This window comes from Xiphophorus maculatus, chromosome 4 (assembly GCF_002775205.1).
Source record: "Xiphophorus maculatus strain JP 163 A chromosome 4, X_maculatus-5.0-male, whole genome shotgun sequence".
In the NCBI taxonomy this organism is placed as follows: Eukaryota; Metazoa; Chordata; class Actinopteri; order Cyprinodontiformes; family Poeciliidae; genus Xiphophorus; species Xiphophorus maculatus.
In genome coordinates, this window is record NC_036446.1 from 380,703 (window position 1) to 401,850 (window position 21,148).

General features: G+C 46.2%; 1 protein-coding gene across 1 annotated transcript; it reads right to left on the minus strand.

The window, feature by feature from the left end:
- Positions 1–559: 559 nt before the first annotated feature.
- Positions 560–17,305, minus strand: gpatch1 (G-patch domain containing 1). The gene is made up of 20 exons (XM_023332612.1): positions 17,190–17,305; positions 16,702–16,801; positions 12,892–13,026; positions 12,537–12,622; positions 12,217–12,377; positions 12,020–12,117; positions 5,881–5,945; positions 5,524–5,766; positions 5,304–5,451; positions 4,537–4,616; positions 4,252–4,468; positions 3,036–3,323; positions 2,743–2,912; positions 2,543–2,658; positions 2,381–2,469; positions 1,816–1,943; positions 1,390–1,744; positions 924–1,021; positions 728–843; positions 560–645 (listed from the first exon to the last, which is right to left on the minus strand). Exons 2-20 carry the CDS (start codon positions 16,763–16,765, stop codon positions 612–614), a joined length of 2,691 nt encoding a protein of 896 aa, XP_023188380.1. The 5' UTR covers positions 16,766–16,801; positions 17,190–17,305; the 3' UTR covers positions 560–611.
- Between the last annotated feature and the right edge of the window lie 3,843 nt (positions 17,306–21,148).

Genomic DNA, 21,148 nt, shown 5'->3' on the forward strand with positions numbered 1-21,148 from the left:
GGAACATTGAATAGCAGCCAGTGCAGTGAGCCAGAGGTTGATCAATCCAGATGAGGTTCAACTGCTGCTACTTCACCTGCTGCGCTTCTGAGCATTTAAATGGGAAAATGCGAAAATTCAGTGATTTTGAAGAAAAAAAAAATCAAAATTGGTAAAGCTAAATAAAAAATAAATACTTCATAGTACAAACCAAAGGATGAAAGTATTAATATGAATTATCTTATATTATTCTTCAAGATGACAGGTGAGGCTCTCTCCCCTGACAGCACGTCACTGGTGTGTCATATATTTTTATATATTTTATTTTATATTTTTACATATGTGTTTATATTTCTTTGCTTTCTGCAGGTTCTTCCAGCCTTCAACTCTTCCTCCTCCTCCTCTTCCTCCCTTCAGGAAGCTGGAACTCCTCAGACTGATGGAGAAATCTCTGACCTAATGGGAACGCTTCAACCTGGTCAGGTGACAGGAACTGACCAATCACGGTTCTGAGCACAGCTGCGCTCAGTGCACAGCAGGACACTGCAGAGTCCAATTGTACATGAAGGCACCACCACCATTCAGATGATTCAGGTGTTTATTAGACAGCAGAAGAAGAGAGACTCTGTGGGTCACCAGGTGTTCAGGGTCCGGATGCTCTTTAGCCTGGAACCGGGTCAAAGATAGGTCTGGTTAGAACAAGACGGGCTGACCCGACAGAACCCTGAAGTTCTCTGTGACCTCTGACCTTTTCAGCAGGTCGCCTGTGGACGGCTGAACGCCTTCGCCGTCCTCAGAGCTGCTGGACTCCTCCTCCCGACTCTTCTTCTGCTGCTTCGCCTTGTGCTTCCTGTGTTTCTTCTTCTGCAGAAACAGAGAGAGAAGCTGAGGGCGGGGCCAGCAGGAGCCGGCGCCCTCTCTTCTTCATCTTCCTCTTCCTCTACCTTCTTCTCTTTCCTGTGTTTCTGCTGCTTCTTCTTCTGCTTCTTCTCTTTGCTCCTCCTGTTGCTCCTCTGGTAGGAGGCGGTGGCGCCTCCTGTGGCTGAACAGGAGTACAACAGGCAGACGTTTTAAAGGGGCGGTGTTCTGTTTTCCAGCATATAGTTCCATTTTATAACACAACTATTTTACTGTCAGTTATTATAAAAATTCTTTAAATATCAAATGTTGCTTCCTGTTTTAACATCTTGAAATTGAGTCTCTGTCTCTTTAAGAAGCTCCTGCTCTTCCTGAAGCTCCGCCTCCAGGAAGTCGTCCCAACATGGCTCCTCTATTAACCCTGTAACGTTTTTACCAGCGATGCTCTGAGCAGCAGCTCCTATAATGAGCTCAGCTGGTTGCTAATTGCTGTTGGCTAGTCTGGAGGAGCTGCACCTTGAAGGTTGCCATGGAGATTAAATGATTTCTCACCGTCAGCTGCTGAAGGAGGCGGCAGCTTGGGTCCAAACTCCTCCTCTTCCTCCCGGCTCGGCATCTGGGCGGAAGAGGAGCTGAGAGCCAGAGGCATGCTGGGAAAATCCACAGAGGACGAGAGGTCAGGACCTGCGAGGCGGCTGGAGGAGGGAGAGGAGGCGATGCCAAACAGCTTCACTGGTTCTTCGTCTCCCTTTGCCTCCTCGTCTTCATCACCATCTTCCTCTGATGAAGAGGAGGACTGCTCCTCGGAGGAGGTGATGAAGATGGCTCTGAACAGATCCATGGAAGGCCGCTCTTCCTCCTCCTCCTCCTCTTCCTCCTTGGCTGTGTGCGGCTCTGCTGGCCCCCCCTGCAGGAGAAGCAGAGATTAGGGTCCAGAACTAGAACCAGAAGCAGAACCAGAACCAGAAGCAGTCGGACCTGAGGAGGAGATGGGCAGTGGTCCAGCGCTGGCCCGGTGGGTTCGGACCCGGCCTGGTTCTGGGTGCGGCCCGTCTCCTTGGAAACGTCCCACCTGGACTTCTTCTCCTCCAGAGGCTTTGGAGGAGCTGCAGAGCCACAACAGGACAAAGTGTCGGCACCCTGTGACCTTGGACCCGGTCCACAGTTCTGATTGGGTTTCTGTGACGGGTCATTTCATTAAAAAATATCTGAAAAGTGTGGCAGGGAGCTGTTTTCAGCCTCCTCAATAAAAAGCAAACACGAAAGAGCAGATCTGCTTGGCAGCATCATGCTGTGGGAAGACGGACTCAAAAACCTGAGACTGGGGTCAAAGTTCAGGAGCAATCATGGATAAAATTGGAGCGGCCAAGTCAAAGTCCAGACATGACTTGTGCTGCAGCTGAAACTGGTTCTGCTGGGTTCAGACCCTGCCATACTACGTCACAGAAAACCGTCTGAAGCTTCCTGACGGATCAGCGCTGCGTTCGGATCCAGAACCGGCTCTGAGGTGTCAGAGATCCGGTTCCGGACCGGCCGGACCCACCTGTCGCCTTCTGGTGCTCTGAGACCGTCAGGAAGTCAAACACGGAGAACTTGTCCCTTTTGACCTTCGGCAGCCCGACCAGCGCCGACCTGGGAACCAATCAGAGTCAGAGCTCAGTTCCGGTCCGGTTCTGGCCCGGTTGCGGTCCGGTCCAGGTCTTACCCGGGATACGGGTCGGGGACGTTGAACCTCTTGCACAGCAGCCGATCCGGATGCCACTCCAGAGTCTCTCTGGTCAGCTTCCCAAACGTCCCGCTAGCCGCCTGCTGGCCGTCGCCCTGGCAACCAGACCAAGCGGTGAGGGGAAGGAGGGTGAGGAAGAGGAGCTGAGGAAGAGGAGCTGAGGAAGAGCGGCGCCCTACCTGCTGGTCGCGGCCGGCGTCCTCGGCGTCTGGCTGCTGGGCGCGAGTGAAGCGGGTCGACAGCGAGGAGGAAGACGGCCGGTACAAGATGGAGGCCCTGAGGAACTCCTCACGCTCGCGGCCGCGCTCCCACTCCGTCATGGCCGGGTCCAGACTTTGCTCCAGGGCGCCTGCGGGACACGGAGACCTGGTTCAGGCCGGTTCCGACCCAGAACCACCAGAACCTGCTGGCTGACTCAGGTCTACAGGTTCCCCAGGGAGCTGCGCTCGGTTCTGACATCACTTCCTCCTACCTGCGTCGCCCTGCTGCAGACGGCTCAGGTAGCGCTCATAGCGCACCTGCTTCCCCGGCGTGTTCTCAAACGGCTTGAAGCTCTGCGAGGAAGAGGAGGAGGAAGAGGAAGAGGAGGAGCCTCTCCAGGCCGCCAGCGCCTCCTGCTGGAGGCCGGAGAGGGGCGGAGCCGGCCCGGGGGGCGGAGCCTGGGAGGGCCTCTGGGCGGTGGCGGTCCGGAGGTTGAGTAGGCGCTGGCGGTCCTCGGGTCGCAGCAGGTCCATGACAGAACCAGGTTCAGAACCAGAACCTGAACCGGGTCAGAGACAGGAAGTTTATCGACCATCAAACCCAACACAGAGCGACTGTGTGATGTCATCACCCTGACTGTGTGACCCGGTGCAGATTGTAGTGAAAAATTTCAAAGTTATTACACGATTATGAGCGAATCGATGCATTAGTTTAATGATTCCTGTGTAATGATCAGTTCATGCGAACGGCTCGGTGTTAAATTGCTGCTTCGCTCCCCCAGTGAGACAAAACTCTGTAACCAACTAGATTACAAACTCTGAATGAATGAAACTGTTCACTGTGTTCGGCTCCAGGCTCTTTGTTCTGACTGCGTTCAGTCAGCAGAGGCTTCGAATAAATACTGATTAGAATCTAGTCTTTCTCTGGTTCTTTGGGTTTTGAAACAGATTTTCTTCCACTCTGTTATAGAAAAATTTCCACAACAAGATCTAGAGCACACAAGAAGTATTCACATCCAGGAAGTATTCACATCCAGGAAGTATTCACATCCAGGAAGTATTCACATCCAGGAAGTATTCACATCCAGGAAGTATTCACATCCAGGAAATATTCACATCCTGCTGGGGTTTACAGTGTTACTCATTTTAATGAACATTTCTGTGTTTCTGTTTTTATTTTATAGTAAAAGTCTGTTTGTGCATTAAAAATGTTACAGGAATAATACAGAAATTGTTTATTAAATATAGAGCTAATTAAATGTGGCTCATTAAGTGACGGCAGGACCTGAATCGGGTTCCTGACCCGGCTATTCCTCTCAGACTGCAGAAACCTTTCAACGCTGCAACTCACTCCTTTTTCAGCACTTCTTAGGCTTTTAGGTTTTAATGTTTTTATTCATCAGAACTTTTATTTGCTCTCAGTTCATCTGATGTGGCCTGGCCCTCTGCTGCCCCCTGCTGGTTTTACAGGAGAGCTGCGTGCCTCACCTTGCAGGGCGTCCTCTCCCAGCAGCGCCCCCCTCTGGCCAGAGTCTAGCTGGTGGCGGCCGCCCTGCTGCGCCTCCTCCTTCACCATGTGGCCCCTGGAGCTCCTGAGGGCCTCGGCCAGCGCCGGGCTGACCCCACACAGCCTGGACACGTTCACTGGAGGACGGAAGAAATGGACGGGACGGTAGTCTCTGGGAAGGTTTGGTGGAGGGAAGACCTGAGGAGGGAGAGAGGAGTCAGGAGGAGTTTCCTCCACGAAGAGACGGCGGCGGTGTGCAGGCTGACCGTTTTCTGCTCCAGAGGCTTCTGGGCCAGAGTGAACCCGTCCAGGATCTTCCCCAGGTACGCCGCGTCTCTAGATCTGTCTGCCAACAGAGTGCGAGCAGCGGCCATTTATACCACCACTTATTATTTATAACGTTTATCATTTATGTATGGCGCAGTTTACTCTTTGTGGGGACTCAAACCTACGGCGAGGACCCAGGCCTTCCTCGACGTGGGCCGTGTTTAAGCCCGGCGCCACGGCAGCGCCTCCATTTATTGCATCATTTATCACGATAAACTTCTATTTTGATTCATTGCTGTCACAATAAATTCTGATTAATGTTATTTAGAACCTGACCTTATTGTTAGATTGTGGCTTTGACTGTATTTCTCCATCAATACATGTTAAAATATTAAATGTTGAACATTGTGAGCATGTCTGATACAACTGTTACCACTTTATGTGACCAGAGTCCAACGAGCAGCAGCTGGTAGCAAACCATAATCTGACAGATTATGGTTAAGATTCAGATCACAGTAACAGCCAATCTATACTCATACTCTACATTCCTGATGCTGCATTCGTTAACAATCAGGTCGTTTTCTCAGGCTGGAACCAAAAAAGCTTCAGCTCAACATTCCTTCTGTCCTCTACGACTCCTTCACTCCTCAAAGCAGCGCAGCGCACTGCAGACAGCAAGACACACACCTGTCCTCCTCACCTGCCCTCCTGTCCCTTCATCTGTCCTCCTCACCTGCCCTCCTGTCCCTTCATCTGTCCTCCTCACCTGCCCTCCGGGTGTATTGCTGCGGAGCTGTCCAGCCGTACAGACCGTCTCCAGGCTCCTCGTCTTTCAGCACCGTGTCGTATCTGGACATGGAGTCTCTGTGATAGACGTCTTCGTCCTCGTCCTCCAGCGCTCCCACACCGAACGCCTGCGGGTCAAAGGTCAGGTGAACACCAGCCGGGTGTCCACCTGTTAAAGCCTGAGGAGGGTTGAAGCCCACCTGCCCGGCGACCCCTCCCCTCTTGGACCCGCCGGGTCGGTCTCCAAACAGCCGGCTCCGGGTCTCGGACTGGGGCCGGAACAGGTGGACGTGCCGGTCCGCGTCCTGGCCTGGCAGCGCCAGGCACGGGTCCAGACCGCGGTACCCCAGGCCCTGCACCCCCAGCCGCGGGCTGAAGTCCACCGGAGTCACATCCTTAGGGGCAAAGGTCACATCCTCTGGAGCAAACTCCTCGTCGTCCTCCTGAGCAGAGACAGACCAGGAAGTGAACAGGCTGGAGGAAAAAGAGAAGAAGAAGGACAGGAACTCCAGAGGCTCCATCTGTTCTGGTCCAAAACTTCAGAACACTTTCATTACCTCTAACTCCTCCGAACCAGCAGGGGGCAGCGCACAACTGTAGGTTTTACAAACTCCGGCTGTCACTAGGATAAAGAACAACATAAAAACATGGATGGATTATGATTATGACCTGTTTAGGATTGTATTTGAAATGTAATCAATTACAAATTTATTGATGGAACTTGACTTAATGTGGTGTTTTGATTGTTGATTCTATGTTGCTTTGTGTTTCTGTTTGTAATGATGTAAAGCACTTTGAAATGCCTTGCTGCTGAAATGTGTTATACAAATAACATTTGATTGATTGATTGATTGATTGATTGATTGATAATGAATGGATGATGATGGTTGGATGGATGGATGGATGGATGGATGGATGGATGGATGGATGGATGGATGATGATGATGGATGGATGATGGATGGATGACGGTTGGATGATGATGGATGGATGGATGGTGGATGGATGGATGGATGATGGATGATGATGATGGCTGGATGATGGATGGATGGATGATGGATGATGATGGATGGATGGATGATGATAGATGGATGGATGATGGTTGGATGATGATGGATGGATGGATGATGGATGGATGGATGGATGATGGATAGATGATGGATGGATGATGGATGGATGATGATGGATGATGATGGATGGTATGGATGATGGATGATGATGGATGGTATGGATGATGGATGGATGGATGGATGCATGGATGGATGATGATGGATGGATGGATGATGGATAGATGATGGATGGATGGATGATGATGGATGATGGATGATGGATGGATGATGGATGGATGATGGATGGATAGATGATGGATGGATGGATGATGGATGGATGGATGATGGATAGATGATGGATGGATGATGGATGATGGATGGATGGATGATGGATGGATGGATGATGGATGGATGCATGGATGGATGCATGGATGGATAGATGATGGATGGATGATGGATGGATGATGATGGATGATGATGGATGGTATGGATGATGGATGATGATGGATGGTATGGATGATGGATGGATGCATGGATGGATGCATGGATGGATAGATGATGGATGGATGATGGATGGATGATGATGGATGGATGGATGATGGATGGATGATGGATGATGATGGATGGATAGATGATGGATCGATGATGGAGATGGATGGATGATGATGATGGATGGATAGATGATGGATGGATGGATGATGGATAGATGATGGATGGATGATGGATGATGATGGATGGATGGATGATGGATAGATGATGGATGGATGATGGATGGATGGATGATGGATGGATGCATGGATGGATGCATGGATGGATAGATGATGGATGGATGATGGATGGATGATGATGGATGATGATGGATGGTATGGATGATGGATGATGATGGATGGTATGGATGCATGGATGGATGGATGATGGATAGATGATGGATGGATGGATGATGGATAGATGATGGATGGATGATGGATGGATGATGATGGATCGATGATGGATGGATGGATGATGGATGGATGCATGGATGGATGGATGATGGATAGATGATGGATGGATGATGATGGATGGATAGATGATGGATGGATGATGGATGGATGATGATGGATGGATGGATGATGGATAGATGATGGATGGATGATGGATGGATGATGATGGATGGATGGATGATGGATAGATGATGGATGGATGATGATGGATGGATAGATGATGGATAGATGATGGATGGATGGATGATGGATGGATGCATGGATGGATGGATGATGGATAGATGATGGATGGATGATGGATGGATGATGATGGATGGATGGATGATGGATGATGATGGATGGATGGATGATGGATGGATGATGGTGGATGGATGGATGATGGATAGATGATGGATGATGGATGGATGGATGATGGATGGATGCATGGATGGATGGATGATGGATAGATGATGGATAGATGATGGATGGATGATGGATGGATGATGGTGGATGGATGGATGATGGATAGATGATGGATGATGGATGGATGGAGGATGGATGGATGATGGATGGATGATGATGGATCGATGATGGATGGATGGATGATGGATAGATGATGGATGGATGGATGATGGATGGATGCATGGATGGATGGATGATGGATAGATGATGGATGGATGATGATGGATGGATGGATGATGGATAGATGATGGATGGATGGATGATGGATAGATGATGGATGGATGATGGATGGATGATGGTGGATGGATGATGATGGATCGATGATGGATGGATGGATGATGGATGGATGCATGGATGGATGGATGATGGATAGATGATGATGGGTGGATGGATGATGGATGGATGATGGATAGATGATGGATGGATGGATGATGGATGATGATGGATGGATAGATGATGGATGGATGATGGATAGATGATGGATGGATGGATGATGGATGGATGCATGGATGGATGGATGATGGATAGATGATGGATGGATGATGGATGGATGATGATGGATGGATGGATGATGGATGATGATGGATGGATGGATGATGGATAGATGATGGATGGATGAATGATGATGGATGGATGGATGATGGATAGATGATGGATGGATGGATGATGGATAGATGATGGATGATGGATGGATGCATGGATGGATGGATGATGGATAGATGATGGATGATGGATGGATGGATGATGGATGATTGATTGATTGATTGATTGATAATGAATGGATGATGATGGTTGGATGGATGGATGGATGGATGGATGGATGGATGATGATGATGGATGGATGATGGATGGATGACGGTTGGATGATGATGGATGGATGGATGGTGGATGGATGGATGGATGATGGATGATGATGATGGCTGGATGATGGATGGATGGATGATGGATGATGATGGATGGATGGATGATGATAGATGGATGGATGATGGTTGGATGATGATGGATGGATGGATGATGGATGGATGGATGATGGATAGATGATGGATGGATGATGGATGGATGATGATGGATGATGATGGATGGTATGGATGATGGATGATGATGGATGGTATGGATGATGGATGGATGGATGGATGCATGGATGGATGGATGGATGATGGATAGATGATGGATGGATGGATGATGATGGATGATGGATGATGGATGGATGATGGATGGATGATGGATGGATAGATGATGGATGGATGGATGATGGATGGATGGATGATGGATAGATGATGGATGGATGATGGATGATGATGGATGGATGGATGATGGATGGATGGATGATGGATGGATGCATGGATGGATGCATGGATGGATAGATGATGGATGGATGATGGATGGATGATGATGGATGATGATGGATGGTATGGATGATGGATGATGATGGATGGTATGGATGATGGATGGATGCATGGATGGATGCATGGATGGATAGATGATGGATGGATGATGGATGGATGATGATGGATGGATGGATGATGGATGGATGATGGATGATGATGGATGGATAGATGATGGATCGATGATGGATGGATGATGATGGATCGATGATGGAGATGGATGGATGATGATGATGGATGGATAGATGATGGATGGATGGATGATGGATGGATGGATGATGGATAGATGATGGATGGATGATGGATGATGATGGATGGATGATGGATGGATGGATGATGGATGGATGGATGATGGATGGATGCATGGATGGATGCATGGATGGATAGATGATGGATGGATGATGGATGGATGATGATGGATGATGATGGATGGTATGGATGATGGATGATGATGGATGGTATGGATGATGGATGGATGCATGGATGGATGCATGGATGGATAGATGATGGATGGATGATGGATGGATGATGATGGATGATGATGGATGGATGGATGATGGATGGATGATGGATGATGATGGATGGATAGATGATGGATGATGATGGATGGATGGATGCATGGATGGATGGATGATGGATAGATGATGGATGGATGATGGATGGATGATGATGGATGGATGGATGATGGATAGATGATGGATGGATGATGGATGGATGATGATGGATCGATGATGGATGGATGGATGATGGATGGATGCATGGATGGATGGATGATGGATAGATGATGGATGGATGATGATGGATGGATAGATGATGGATGGATGATGGATGGATGATGATGGATGGATGGATGATGGATAGATGATGGATGGATGATGGATGGATGATGATGGATGGATGGATGATGGATAGATGATGGATGGATGATGATGGATGGATAGATGATGGATAGATGATGGATGGATGGATGATGGATGGATGCATGGATGGATGGATGATGGATAGATGATGGATGGATGATGGATGGATGATGATGGATGGATGGATGATGGATGATGATGGATGGATGGATGATGGATGGATGATGGTGGATGGATGGATGATGGATGATGGATGGATGCATGGATGGATGGATGATGGATAGATGATGGATAGATGATGGATGGATGATGGATGGATGATGGTGGATGGATGGATGATGGATAGATGATGGATGATGGATGGATGGAGGATGGATGGATGATGGATGGATGATGATGGATCGATGATGGATGGATGGATGATGGATAGATGATGGATGGATGGATGATGGATGGATGCATGGATGGATGGATGATGGATAGATGATGGATGGATGATGATGGATGGATGGATGATGGATAGATGATGGATGGATGGATGATGGATAGATGATGGATGGATGATGGATGGATGATGGTGGATGGATGATGATGGATCGATGATGGATGGATGGATGATGGATGGATGCATGGATGGATGGATGATGGATAGATGATGGATGGATGGATGATGGATGATGATGGATGGATAGATGATGGATGGATGATGGATGGATGATGATGGATGGATGGATGATGGATGGATGATGGATGGATGATGATGGATGGATAGATGATGGATGGATGATGGATGGATGATGATGGGTGGATGGATGATGGATAGATGATGGATGGATGGATGATGGATGATGATGGATGGATAGATGATGGATGGATGATGGATGGATGATGATGGATGGATGGATGATGGATGGATGATGGATAGATGATGGATGGATGGATGATGGATGGATGCATGGATGGATGGATGATGGATAGATGATGGATGGATGATGGATGGATGATGATGGATGGATGGATGATGGATGATGATGGATGGATGGATGATGGATAGATGATGGATGGATGAATGATGATGGATGGATGGATGATGGATAGATGATGGATGGATGGATGATGGATAGATGATGGATGATGGATGGATGCATGGATGGATGGATGATGGATAGATGATGGATGATGGATGGATGGATGATGGATGGATGCATGGATGGATGGATGATGGATAGATGATGGATGGATGGATGATGGATAGATGATGGATGGATGATGGATGGATGGATGATGGATGGATAGATGATGGATGGATGGATGATGGATGGATGGATGCATGGATGGATGGATGATGGATAGATGATGGATGATGGATGGATGGATGATGGATGGATGCATGGATGGATGGATGATGGATAGATGATGGATAGATGATGGATGGATGATGGATGGATGATGGTGGATGGATGGATGATGGATAGATGATGGATGGATGATGGATGGATGGATGATGGATGGATGCATGGATGGATGGATGATGGATAGATGATGGATGGATGGATGATGGATAGATGATGGATGGATGATGGATGGATGGATGATGGATGGATAGATGATGGATGGATGGATGATGGATGGATGGATGCATGGATGGATGGATGATGGATAGATGATGGATGATGATGGATGCATGGATGGATGGATGATGGATAGATGATGGATGGATGAATGATGGATGGATGCATGGATGGATGGATGATGGATAGATGATGGATGGATGATGGATGGATGATGATGGATGGATGGATGATGGATAGATGATGGATGGATGATGGATGGATGATGATGGATGATGGATGGATGATGATGGATGGATGTTCAGTATCGTAGCCAACTGTAGCATTGTATCCAGTATTCTATCAGAACCAGCTGTGGTTCTGAATGGACCTCCTGAATGTCTCTATCAGAACCGTGGGGTTCTGTCCACACCTGGCAGCTGGCGCCGGGGTTTCCTCTTCAGGCGCGGCCCGATGCCCTGGCCCTCCTTCCAGCCCATCCTAGTCAGCAGCTCCACGCCGACGGACGACCTGGGAGTAGGACCGGCAACCCTCAGCTGTTAACACACCGTGGAGACACGGACCTGGCTCTGTGGGGCGTGGCGGCGGCCAGCGGGGGGCGGCGCTTACCTGGCCGGAGCGATGAGCTCTTCCAGCAGCGAGTCCCCAGGGATCAGCGCTGCCTGGGCGCCCACGGCCCTCGCCTTCTCTGCAGCCGGGTCTCTGCGGCTGGACGAGAACTCCTGGCTGGTGGTGATCTCTCTGGGGGCGATGCCGTGCTCACCGAAGTCCTGGCGACGGGTCAGACATGGAGACACGGACAGACACTTTCAGATACGGTCAGCACTTCTGCTGTCTGAATCCAACATGTCCCTCCTGACCCAGTCTGTCTCCAGTCTGTCTCCCAGTACAAACTGGAGTCGGTCTAAGGAACACCCTCGGTGTTTTACCTCCTCATCCATGAAGTCCTCAGGTCTGGCATGGTGCTTTTCAGCTTTCTGTTGCCGTGACGACACAAAGGTTGATGGGGTCCAGCCTAAGTTTAAGACACGATCAGGAATCTCTGGCCTCCATCAGAACCACAGTCTCTTAGTTTTCATCGTTTTAATAACATATTATTTAAATTTTTTTACAACACAAATAATGAAGAATAAAACCTGAAATATTTTTCATTTGATGTTTACATATGTGGACCCATGAACTTGGTCACAACATGTTTCTTCTTTATGTCCTTATTTTTTTTATTTTTCTGTTAATTCAAATGAACCCAAACATGTGAGCGGTTCTACCAGAAAGAGTTCTGACCTTCCTTGGATCCGACTGTGTTGAAGTATCCGGCTGAGAAGCCTCCAGTGAACGCCCCGTGGAACCGCTGGTACCGCCCCTTCTCGTCCTTCACCGTCTGCTCGTGCAGCGGCACCGGCTTCTTCAGGGGCTCGTCTGGAAACGCAGGCCGGGGTTAGCAGAACAGTTCTGATCCAGGACCAGCTGGTACCTCAGCAGCAGGGCAGAAGGCGGTTCTGCTGGAGGTTCTGGACGTAGTTCCAGTGGAACCAGTTTCAGTCCACGAGGCAGACAACCCGTCTACTTTCTGAGCCAGGATTAAAGGTTTGATAAAACTGACTGAATTTAAATATATAAATAAATAAACCAGATTTAACAACATGCTCATTTGCATAAATAGCCCCATGAAACAACAACATACAAAAATCACATAAATATCATAAATAAAAATAACTAATGAAACCTCTATGGATCAGGTAGACCTATTTATATGCCTATATCAAAGTGTTTGTGTCTTTTTTTTGTGGGCTCTAGTGTCCCCTTTTTCAAACTAGGGTGACAGGAAAGGGGGAAGACATGCGGTAAACGTCGTCGGGTCCGGGAGTCGAACCCGTCAAGGCCACGTTGCTGCCTCTGAATGTGGGTCGCGCTGACCCCTCCGCCACCACGGCACGTCCCGTTTGTGTCTTTTAAAATGTTCACAAAACTATATCTGTCATAAAATAGTAACTGACAGGAAGTCCGTAAAAGTTGAAAAGGTTCAATAATTTGACCAATGAGCTTTGAGCTGCTGGTTAAAGGACAGACAGGTGGCGCTGTTGCTAATGTTAAAAGGAAGATTTTCTAAACTGAACCCACGGCGCCCCCTGCTAGAGTTTACCAGCTAGAGCTTGGCAATAAATTCAGGAGTAGTTTCTTTTTTAAACGAAAAAATTACTATTTAAACCAGTTAAAACTTACAATGAGATTTGTATCTCTGTACAACCAAAATATCTTGTATTTTTAATAAGAAAGGTCATAACAGTAAAACAGCAACACTTGTGGGGATTTTCAGACACTGTTAGTGTAACAACTTTAGAAAATGTGCTTTTATTTTTAATTATATTGTTTGAAATTTCATCAAATCCTGATTTACACTGTTTTTGTTATATCTTGAGAATGTCCTATTATGTATTTTGGTAAACACTAATACCTGTACTGTCACTTTAAGAGCGTCTTATGATGTCAGCACTGTACTACCCTCAGTTGGCGCTAGGCTGCCTGAGGAGAGGTAGGAATTTTCTTTGCTCTTGGTTAATCTTGTGTTTTATGAAAAATATTAAAAAATTGTAAATACATGCACCTGTGAATGTTTATATGTTTTAATACATACAGAGGAGCTTTTTTGGTTCCCTGGTTTAGAGCAGATATTGTTATAAGGTAGTCACAGGGTTTGTCCTTATGCTAACAGGGGAAATCCGACTCCTGAATGGAAGAGCTGCATGTTAAAGAGCATTTTTATTTCTATTTGTGCCGGCCTCTGCCAGAAACCTGCAACAAAGATCAACCAGAAACTGTTGTGGTCTGACTCCCTTCTTCATCTGAACGCAACGCAGAACACATCAAGGTTAACCGGCTGGATAAGACTAGGTTATAGGTAAAGAACAGTAACTGTATACACCGGTGACATTAGGAAGAAACAGGACAGTCAGAGAGAGATCCTTTGATCTGTGTATTTTTATGTCTTGTTAAAACGAGAAAGTTTCTCATATGAAGGAGAAACAGCTCCTGATTTACTCCCAAACTCTGGCAGTTAAATGTTTCCACAGATAGACTTTTCCTGTTAAAGCCTTATAAATAAGACAGTCATTTTTAAATAATTGGAAATTCTCAAAATTTAAAACATTGTAATTGTCTAAAATTAGGCAAATAGGACACGACTCTGGCATCCAATCATATCAAGTTTATAAACATATAAAGCTGATAATGGGTTTTAGTGATGAGATGCAAACTAAAGACCATGTTGTGAAAAAGTCTTCAATGTGTGATAAACTCATGCAGCCTCTATTAACCTGTTTGAAATAATTGCAGATTAAAGTTTTCAATTTACTTTTACATGTGTTTTTTAAATGTGAGATGAGTCCAAAATTAAATCAAGTTATTTAAACTGGGTGACCAGTTAACCCAGTTCCTCTCCATCCAGAAATACAATGCTTAGGCTAGTTAGCATGGCCAATTATGACGAGAGACAAACCATTTTCCTGGTTTTCATTAAGCTGCTGAATTACTTCATGGTTTTACTTTACATGACAGCAGCTTGTAAATATATTTATTAATTGTTTTTAGTTTGCCGTCTGCAAAGTCGTTACTGTAAACAAGTCATTGTTTATCAGGACAAATTATGTTGTTTTTGGGGCTATTTTGTCCTTATGCTTTAAATATTTTAGTTTAATTACGCTCTTTTTTATTATTAAACTTTGCTAAACAGAAGTTAGCGATAATAAGTGGGATTGAAGCTGTAATAGCCGTGTAATATTAGTGTATATGAATCATATCCTATCATTTCAGTGACCTGCGCGGTTCAGTGACACATTGTGGCTGCATTTAATAAAGTCTGTCATACAGCAGATTAATGTGCATAAAAGAGTTGTGTTGATCTGTTGTCTGTGTTTAATTCCAATAAAAACCTGTTAAATGTTTATCCTCACAAACCTCTGTATCTAAAATATTTTAACAGGTAGGATATTCTAGTAAAGGATTAGTGCAAACTTCTACAGCTGTTCATTTTAAACAGGTAGATATTCAGATGAAGGAAGTGATCTTCTTGTGGTTTCGTCATGGATAGAAATTGTTCCGATGCTAAGCTAACCATAACTGCTAAGCTTCCACTTCAGTCACTCAAATATTGTTATCCGATATATTTAACATTAACAACCTGCTGTAGTTTTCTGACTGTAAACATGACGGTAGCAGCTTTGGACGGGTAGCACAGACAGATAGACTTAGCTATCAATCCGTGCTACAGTAGGAGAATCTGACGAGGTAGCACTGATAGTCAGGTTTTAAATGCCTAATATGCGTAATAAACCCATCTTCCATAAACATATCTTTTAGGAATTTAGGAAAAAATCTGCACCACCAATGAAATGCTCAAAGCAACAGAGATGCTGGCAATCTGGTTTAAAAAGAAAGAAAAAAAAAAGTTACCCCCCCCCAAAAAAACATAAACAAAAGAGGCTTATCCTGGCGGTGGGGCCAGTAAAAAATGGGGGGGGGGGGGGCAGGCCTATAATACACTGGGGGAAACCCTGAGCAGCATGTACATTAGAGTGACTGACAGCACTAAGACCCTCTTCCTCGTTCTGATTGGTTGTTTTTGACTTCATCTTCCAATTCTGCGGATGATCATAGCCGGATTGGGAGGAGGTGGAGGAGCTTAATTTTCGCACAGATGGTCCGTCTTATGCTATATTGTCACGACATGGTGACAATTTTAACAAATGTGTTTAAAAAGTTATATAAAAGTTACATACTACAATCTGAAACACATTTACTAGTTCTAAACCGAATCTGGCTAGACGGAGTGGCTCAACCAAGTTCACTGTTTTAGACTGAAGCTTCAGATATTAATCTGATGACACTTAGTCCTCAGTCTGAGAACATTTTCATTCTGAAGCAGGAGAACCAGCTCTGGGTTCTAATCTCAAGGCTCGGTTCTGTCTGGTTCAGCTAGCAGCCTGTTAGCTTAGCCCCCAGAAATATCTCTTCCTCCTGCTCTTCCGGTCAGCCAGCACCCGGCAGGAGTTCATGGAGGGGGCAAACATGTGACGGAGCTGCTGAACCGGACCTCACCTTCTTCCAGAGGCTCCAGCGGAGTCCCGAAACTCACAAAGTCCTCCTCGCTGTCCGCCGCCATGTTTGTTTACAACTACGGCCTCCACAGAGGGACAAACTTCACAGAGGAAAGCGTCAAAACAACGGTAGGAGAAACTGCGACATTTTATGATTAAAGTCACCAAAAAATTACAGTTAAATTAATAAAAATCAGGTAGAAATTGTCTTCTCTACCTTAGAGTTTCATGTAACCTGTTTAGTCAGTGAAATGTTTTTATTTACAGCGAATTAACAGATTTTTGTCTGTTTAAATTCTCAGTTCTTTAAATCAGCCTAAAATGTTGGTATTTATGCGACTTATTCAAGCATCGCTACGTCTTCCACTCCATATGAGGGATGTATGTGCAACATTACAAATTAAATCCTCATTTTTGAACCACTTTGACGTGAATAATAGCCATGAATAATTATGACCAGTGAAAGATACAACAAAAGTGATTCCAAACCTTCATTTCAGAGTAAACAGAAATGCTTCCAGGTTCACAGAGACATCCTCAAAGAGAGATTTCCCTGAAATAACCTGCAAATCATAAACAAAACGTCAACAATCCTCCACCCTGCTCCCAGAAACAAACCAGGCAGGTTTTGGACTTTGGAGAATCAGAACCTGCCAGGCTGGAGGAACGTTGCGACTTCGGCTCCATGCAGAGCAGCCGGTGACCAGCAGGTGTCGCTGACTGATCAGGGAAGCTGCTGGGCTGCATCTGCGTGATCTGCGGTTCCGATCACCACGACGGGCAGAACCGAACACATTCGGAGCGCATGGCTCAGCTCGTTTCAGGTCCAAACGGTCTCAGTGGAACCAGAACCTTCGGCAGGTCAAAGGTCATCCAGCGGTGCAACGTTAAAGTTATCAGCTGCTGCAGAGTTAGCAGGTGCGAACACTTTTCTCTGTGACATCATCAGCTCCAGATGGCTGATGGGATTCAGCTTCTCCTGTTTCTTCTTCTGTGGTTTATTTCTGGTTCACCCTGATGGTACCAGAACCTGTTCGGTACCAGAACCTGGACCCCGGCAGCTGGAACCAGCTTCCTCTAAGGAGACGGAGGGCAGAGCTTCCTGGACCTGGTTCTGGTAGCAACACGGCCAACGTGGTTCTGACTACTGGGGCTAGGTTAGACAAGGGGTCAGAGGTCAGGACTCTGGACTCATTTCCGGAGAGCCAGAGTCCAGTTGGACGGGTTCTGTCTCAGGTTCTGGTTCTGGTACCAGACTGTTCAGTGAGTTTCCTGCAGAGTGAGGAAGAGGATCTTCTTCTGCAGTGGTTGCAGCGCGGCTGATCCGGATGTCGTCATCACACCTGAAATATTCAGCAGACGCTGCGCTGCGCCACCTGACGCCGTGATGCGCCCGCAGGTCACCGCATGACGCAACGTGCTGCAACTGCTGCTGCTCTTCATCACCAGGATGACGAGGAGGAAGAGGAGGAGAGCTGCTGCTCCTCACCTGAAACTTTTCATAAATCATCTGAATGAAATCTGATCAATCTGAGGCTCCAGGCCTAAAACCTGCTCCTCTTCATCACAGCCTTCCTCAGTGGAGAAGGAGCGCGGTGTCCCTCAGAACAACTGGATGTTTGGGAGGAAAACCTCGACACGTTAGCATTAGCTACTACTAGCATGACCTTTGACCCGGGAACAGATCAGAGCATCAGCTCTTTCATAAACTTGATTAAAATTCTTAATCCAATTAATTGCAGAGTCTGTAATTCTCAGTTCAACGTGTTTTTCCTGCTAAATCACTGAATAAATTTCTAAGTTTTAATCTTCCGGTTCTTCACCAGATTAGAACAAAGTTCATCTTTCCAGAATTTCTCTGATCATTCATTTAGCTTCTTTATAAATGTGGACACTAACATTAGCGTTAGCTGCTACATGTTAGCATTGAGATGCTAACTGCTTTTAGCACAACATGAACACATCAATGGTGTCTTCCAATCAGATCGCTGGAAGCAGAAATCCTGAACGACCCGCCTTAAGGTCGCATCAGGTTTGGCTCTGCTGCTGACCTTTGGGTCCAGGTTAGCTTCTGGTTGGCAGTGCTCTCCGTGCGTGACCTCTGACCTCTCACGCTGGAAGCAGAGCTGCGTAAATGTCAGAGGAACAAACGGACCTCTGTGGCGCTGGTCGGCCGCTCCAATCACATGCCGGGCCCTGCAGATTAGAACCAAGCCGGGATAATCCCAGGGACGAAATCACAACCAGAGTTCTGGATCAGAACCACAGAGTTCTGGATCGGAACGAGGCATCCTCTTAGGCAGCGAGTCGCTGCTGCCAGATCATTACATCAGCAGCTGGAAGAGTCAAAGGTCAACCTGAAGGTCACCCAGAACAACCTGGACCAGCAGGGTCAAAGGTCAGACTGAGCTCCCAATACACCTTCAGCAGAACCAGTTCATGGAAACGTGAGCGCCAGCATCCATCATCCATCCATTCATCCATCCATCCATCCATCCATCATTCCATCCATCCATCCATCCATCCATCCATCCATCATTCATCCAACCATCCATCCATCATCCACCCATCTATCATCATCCATCCATCCATTCATCATCCATCCATCCATCATCCACCCATCTATCATCATCCATCCATCCATCCATCCATCATTCATCCACCCATCTATCATCATCCATCCATCCATTCATCATCCATCCATCCATCATCCACCCATCTATCATCATCCATCCATCCATCCATCATTCATCCATCCATCCATCCATCATTCATCCATCCATCCATCCATCCATCATCCACCCATCTATCATCATCCATCCATCCATTCATCATTCATCCATCCATCCATCCATCCATCCATCCATACATCATCCACCCATCTATCATCATCCATCCATCCATCATTCATCCATCCATCCATCATTCATCCATCCATCCATCCATCCATCATTCATCCATCCATCCATCCATCCATCCATCCATCCATCCATCCATCCATCATTCATCCATCCATCCATCCATCCATCCATCATTCATCCATCCATCCATCCATCATCCATCCATCCATCCATCCATCCATCCATCCATCCATCCATCCATCCATCATTCATCCATCCATCCATCATTCATCCATCCATCCATCCATCCATCATTCATCCATCCATCCATCATCCATCCATTTATCCATCCATCCATCCATCATTCATCCATCCATCCATCATTCATCCATCCATCCATCATTCATCCATCCATCCATCCATCCATCCATCCATCCATCCATCCATCATCCACCCATCTATCATCATCCATCCATCCATTCATCATTCATCCATCCATCCATCCATCCATCCATCATCCACCCATCTATCATCATCCATCCATCCATTCATCATTCATCCATCCATCATCCATCCATCCATCCATCTATCATCCATCTATCATCCATCCATCATCCATCCATCCATCCATCATCCATCTATCATCCATCCATCATCCATCCATCTATCATCATCCATCATCCATCCATCCATCTATCATCCATCTATCATCATCCATCCATCATCCATCTATCATCCATCCATCATCATCCATCCATCATCCATCTATCATTATCCATCCATCCATCATCATCCATCCATCATTCATCCATCCATCATTCATCCATCCATCATCCATCTATCATTATCCATCCATCCATCATCATCCATCCATCATTCATTCATCCATCATTCATCCATCTATCATCCATCCATCATCATCCATCCATCATCCATCTATCATTATCCATCCATCCATCATCATCCATCCATCATTCATCCATCCATCATTCATCCATCCATCATCCATCTATCATTATCCATCCATCCATCATCATCCATCCATCATTCATTCATCCATCATTCATCCATCCATCATCCATCCATCTATCATCATCCATCATCCATCCATCCATCTATCATCCATCTATCATCATCCATCCATCATCCATCTATCATCCATCCATCATCATCCATCCATCATCCATCTATCATTATCCATCCATCCATCATCATCCATCCATCATTCATTCATCCATCATTCATCCATCTATCATCCATCTATCATCCATCCATCTATCATCATCCATCCATCATCCATCTATCATTATCCATCCATCCATCATCATCCATTCATCTATCTTTATCCATCCATCATTCATCCATCCATTATCCATCATCCATCTATCATCATCCATCCATCCATCCATCCATCCATCCATCCATCCATCCATCATTCATCCATCCATCTATCATCATCCATCCATCATCATCATCCATCCATCCATCCATCCATCCATCCATCCATCCATCCATCCATAATCTATCATCATCCATCCTCCCGATGACCTTTCCTTTCCTCTCCTTCTCGTTTCCTGCAGCAGACGATGTGAAGCTTCCTCTTCATCG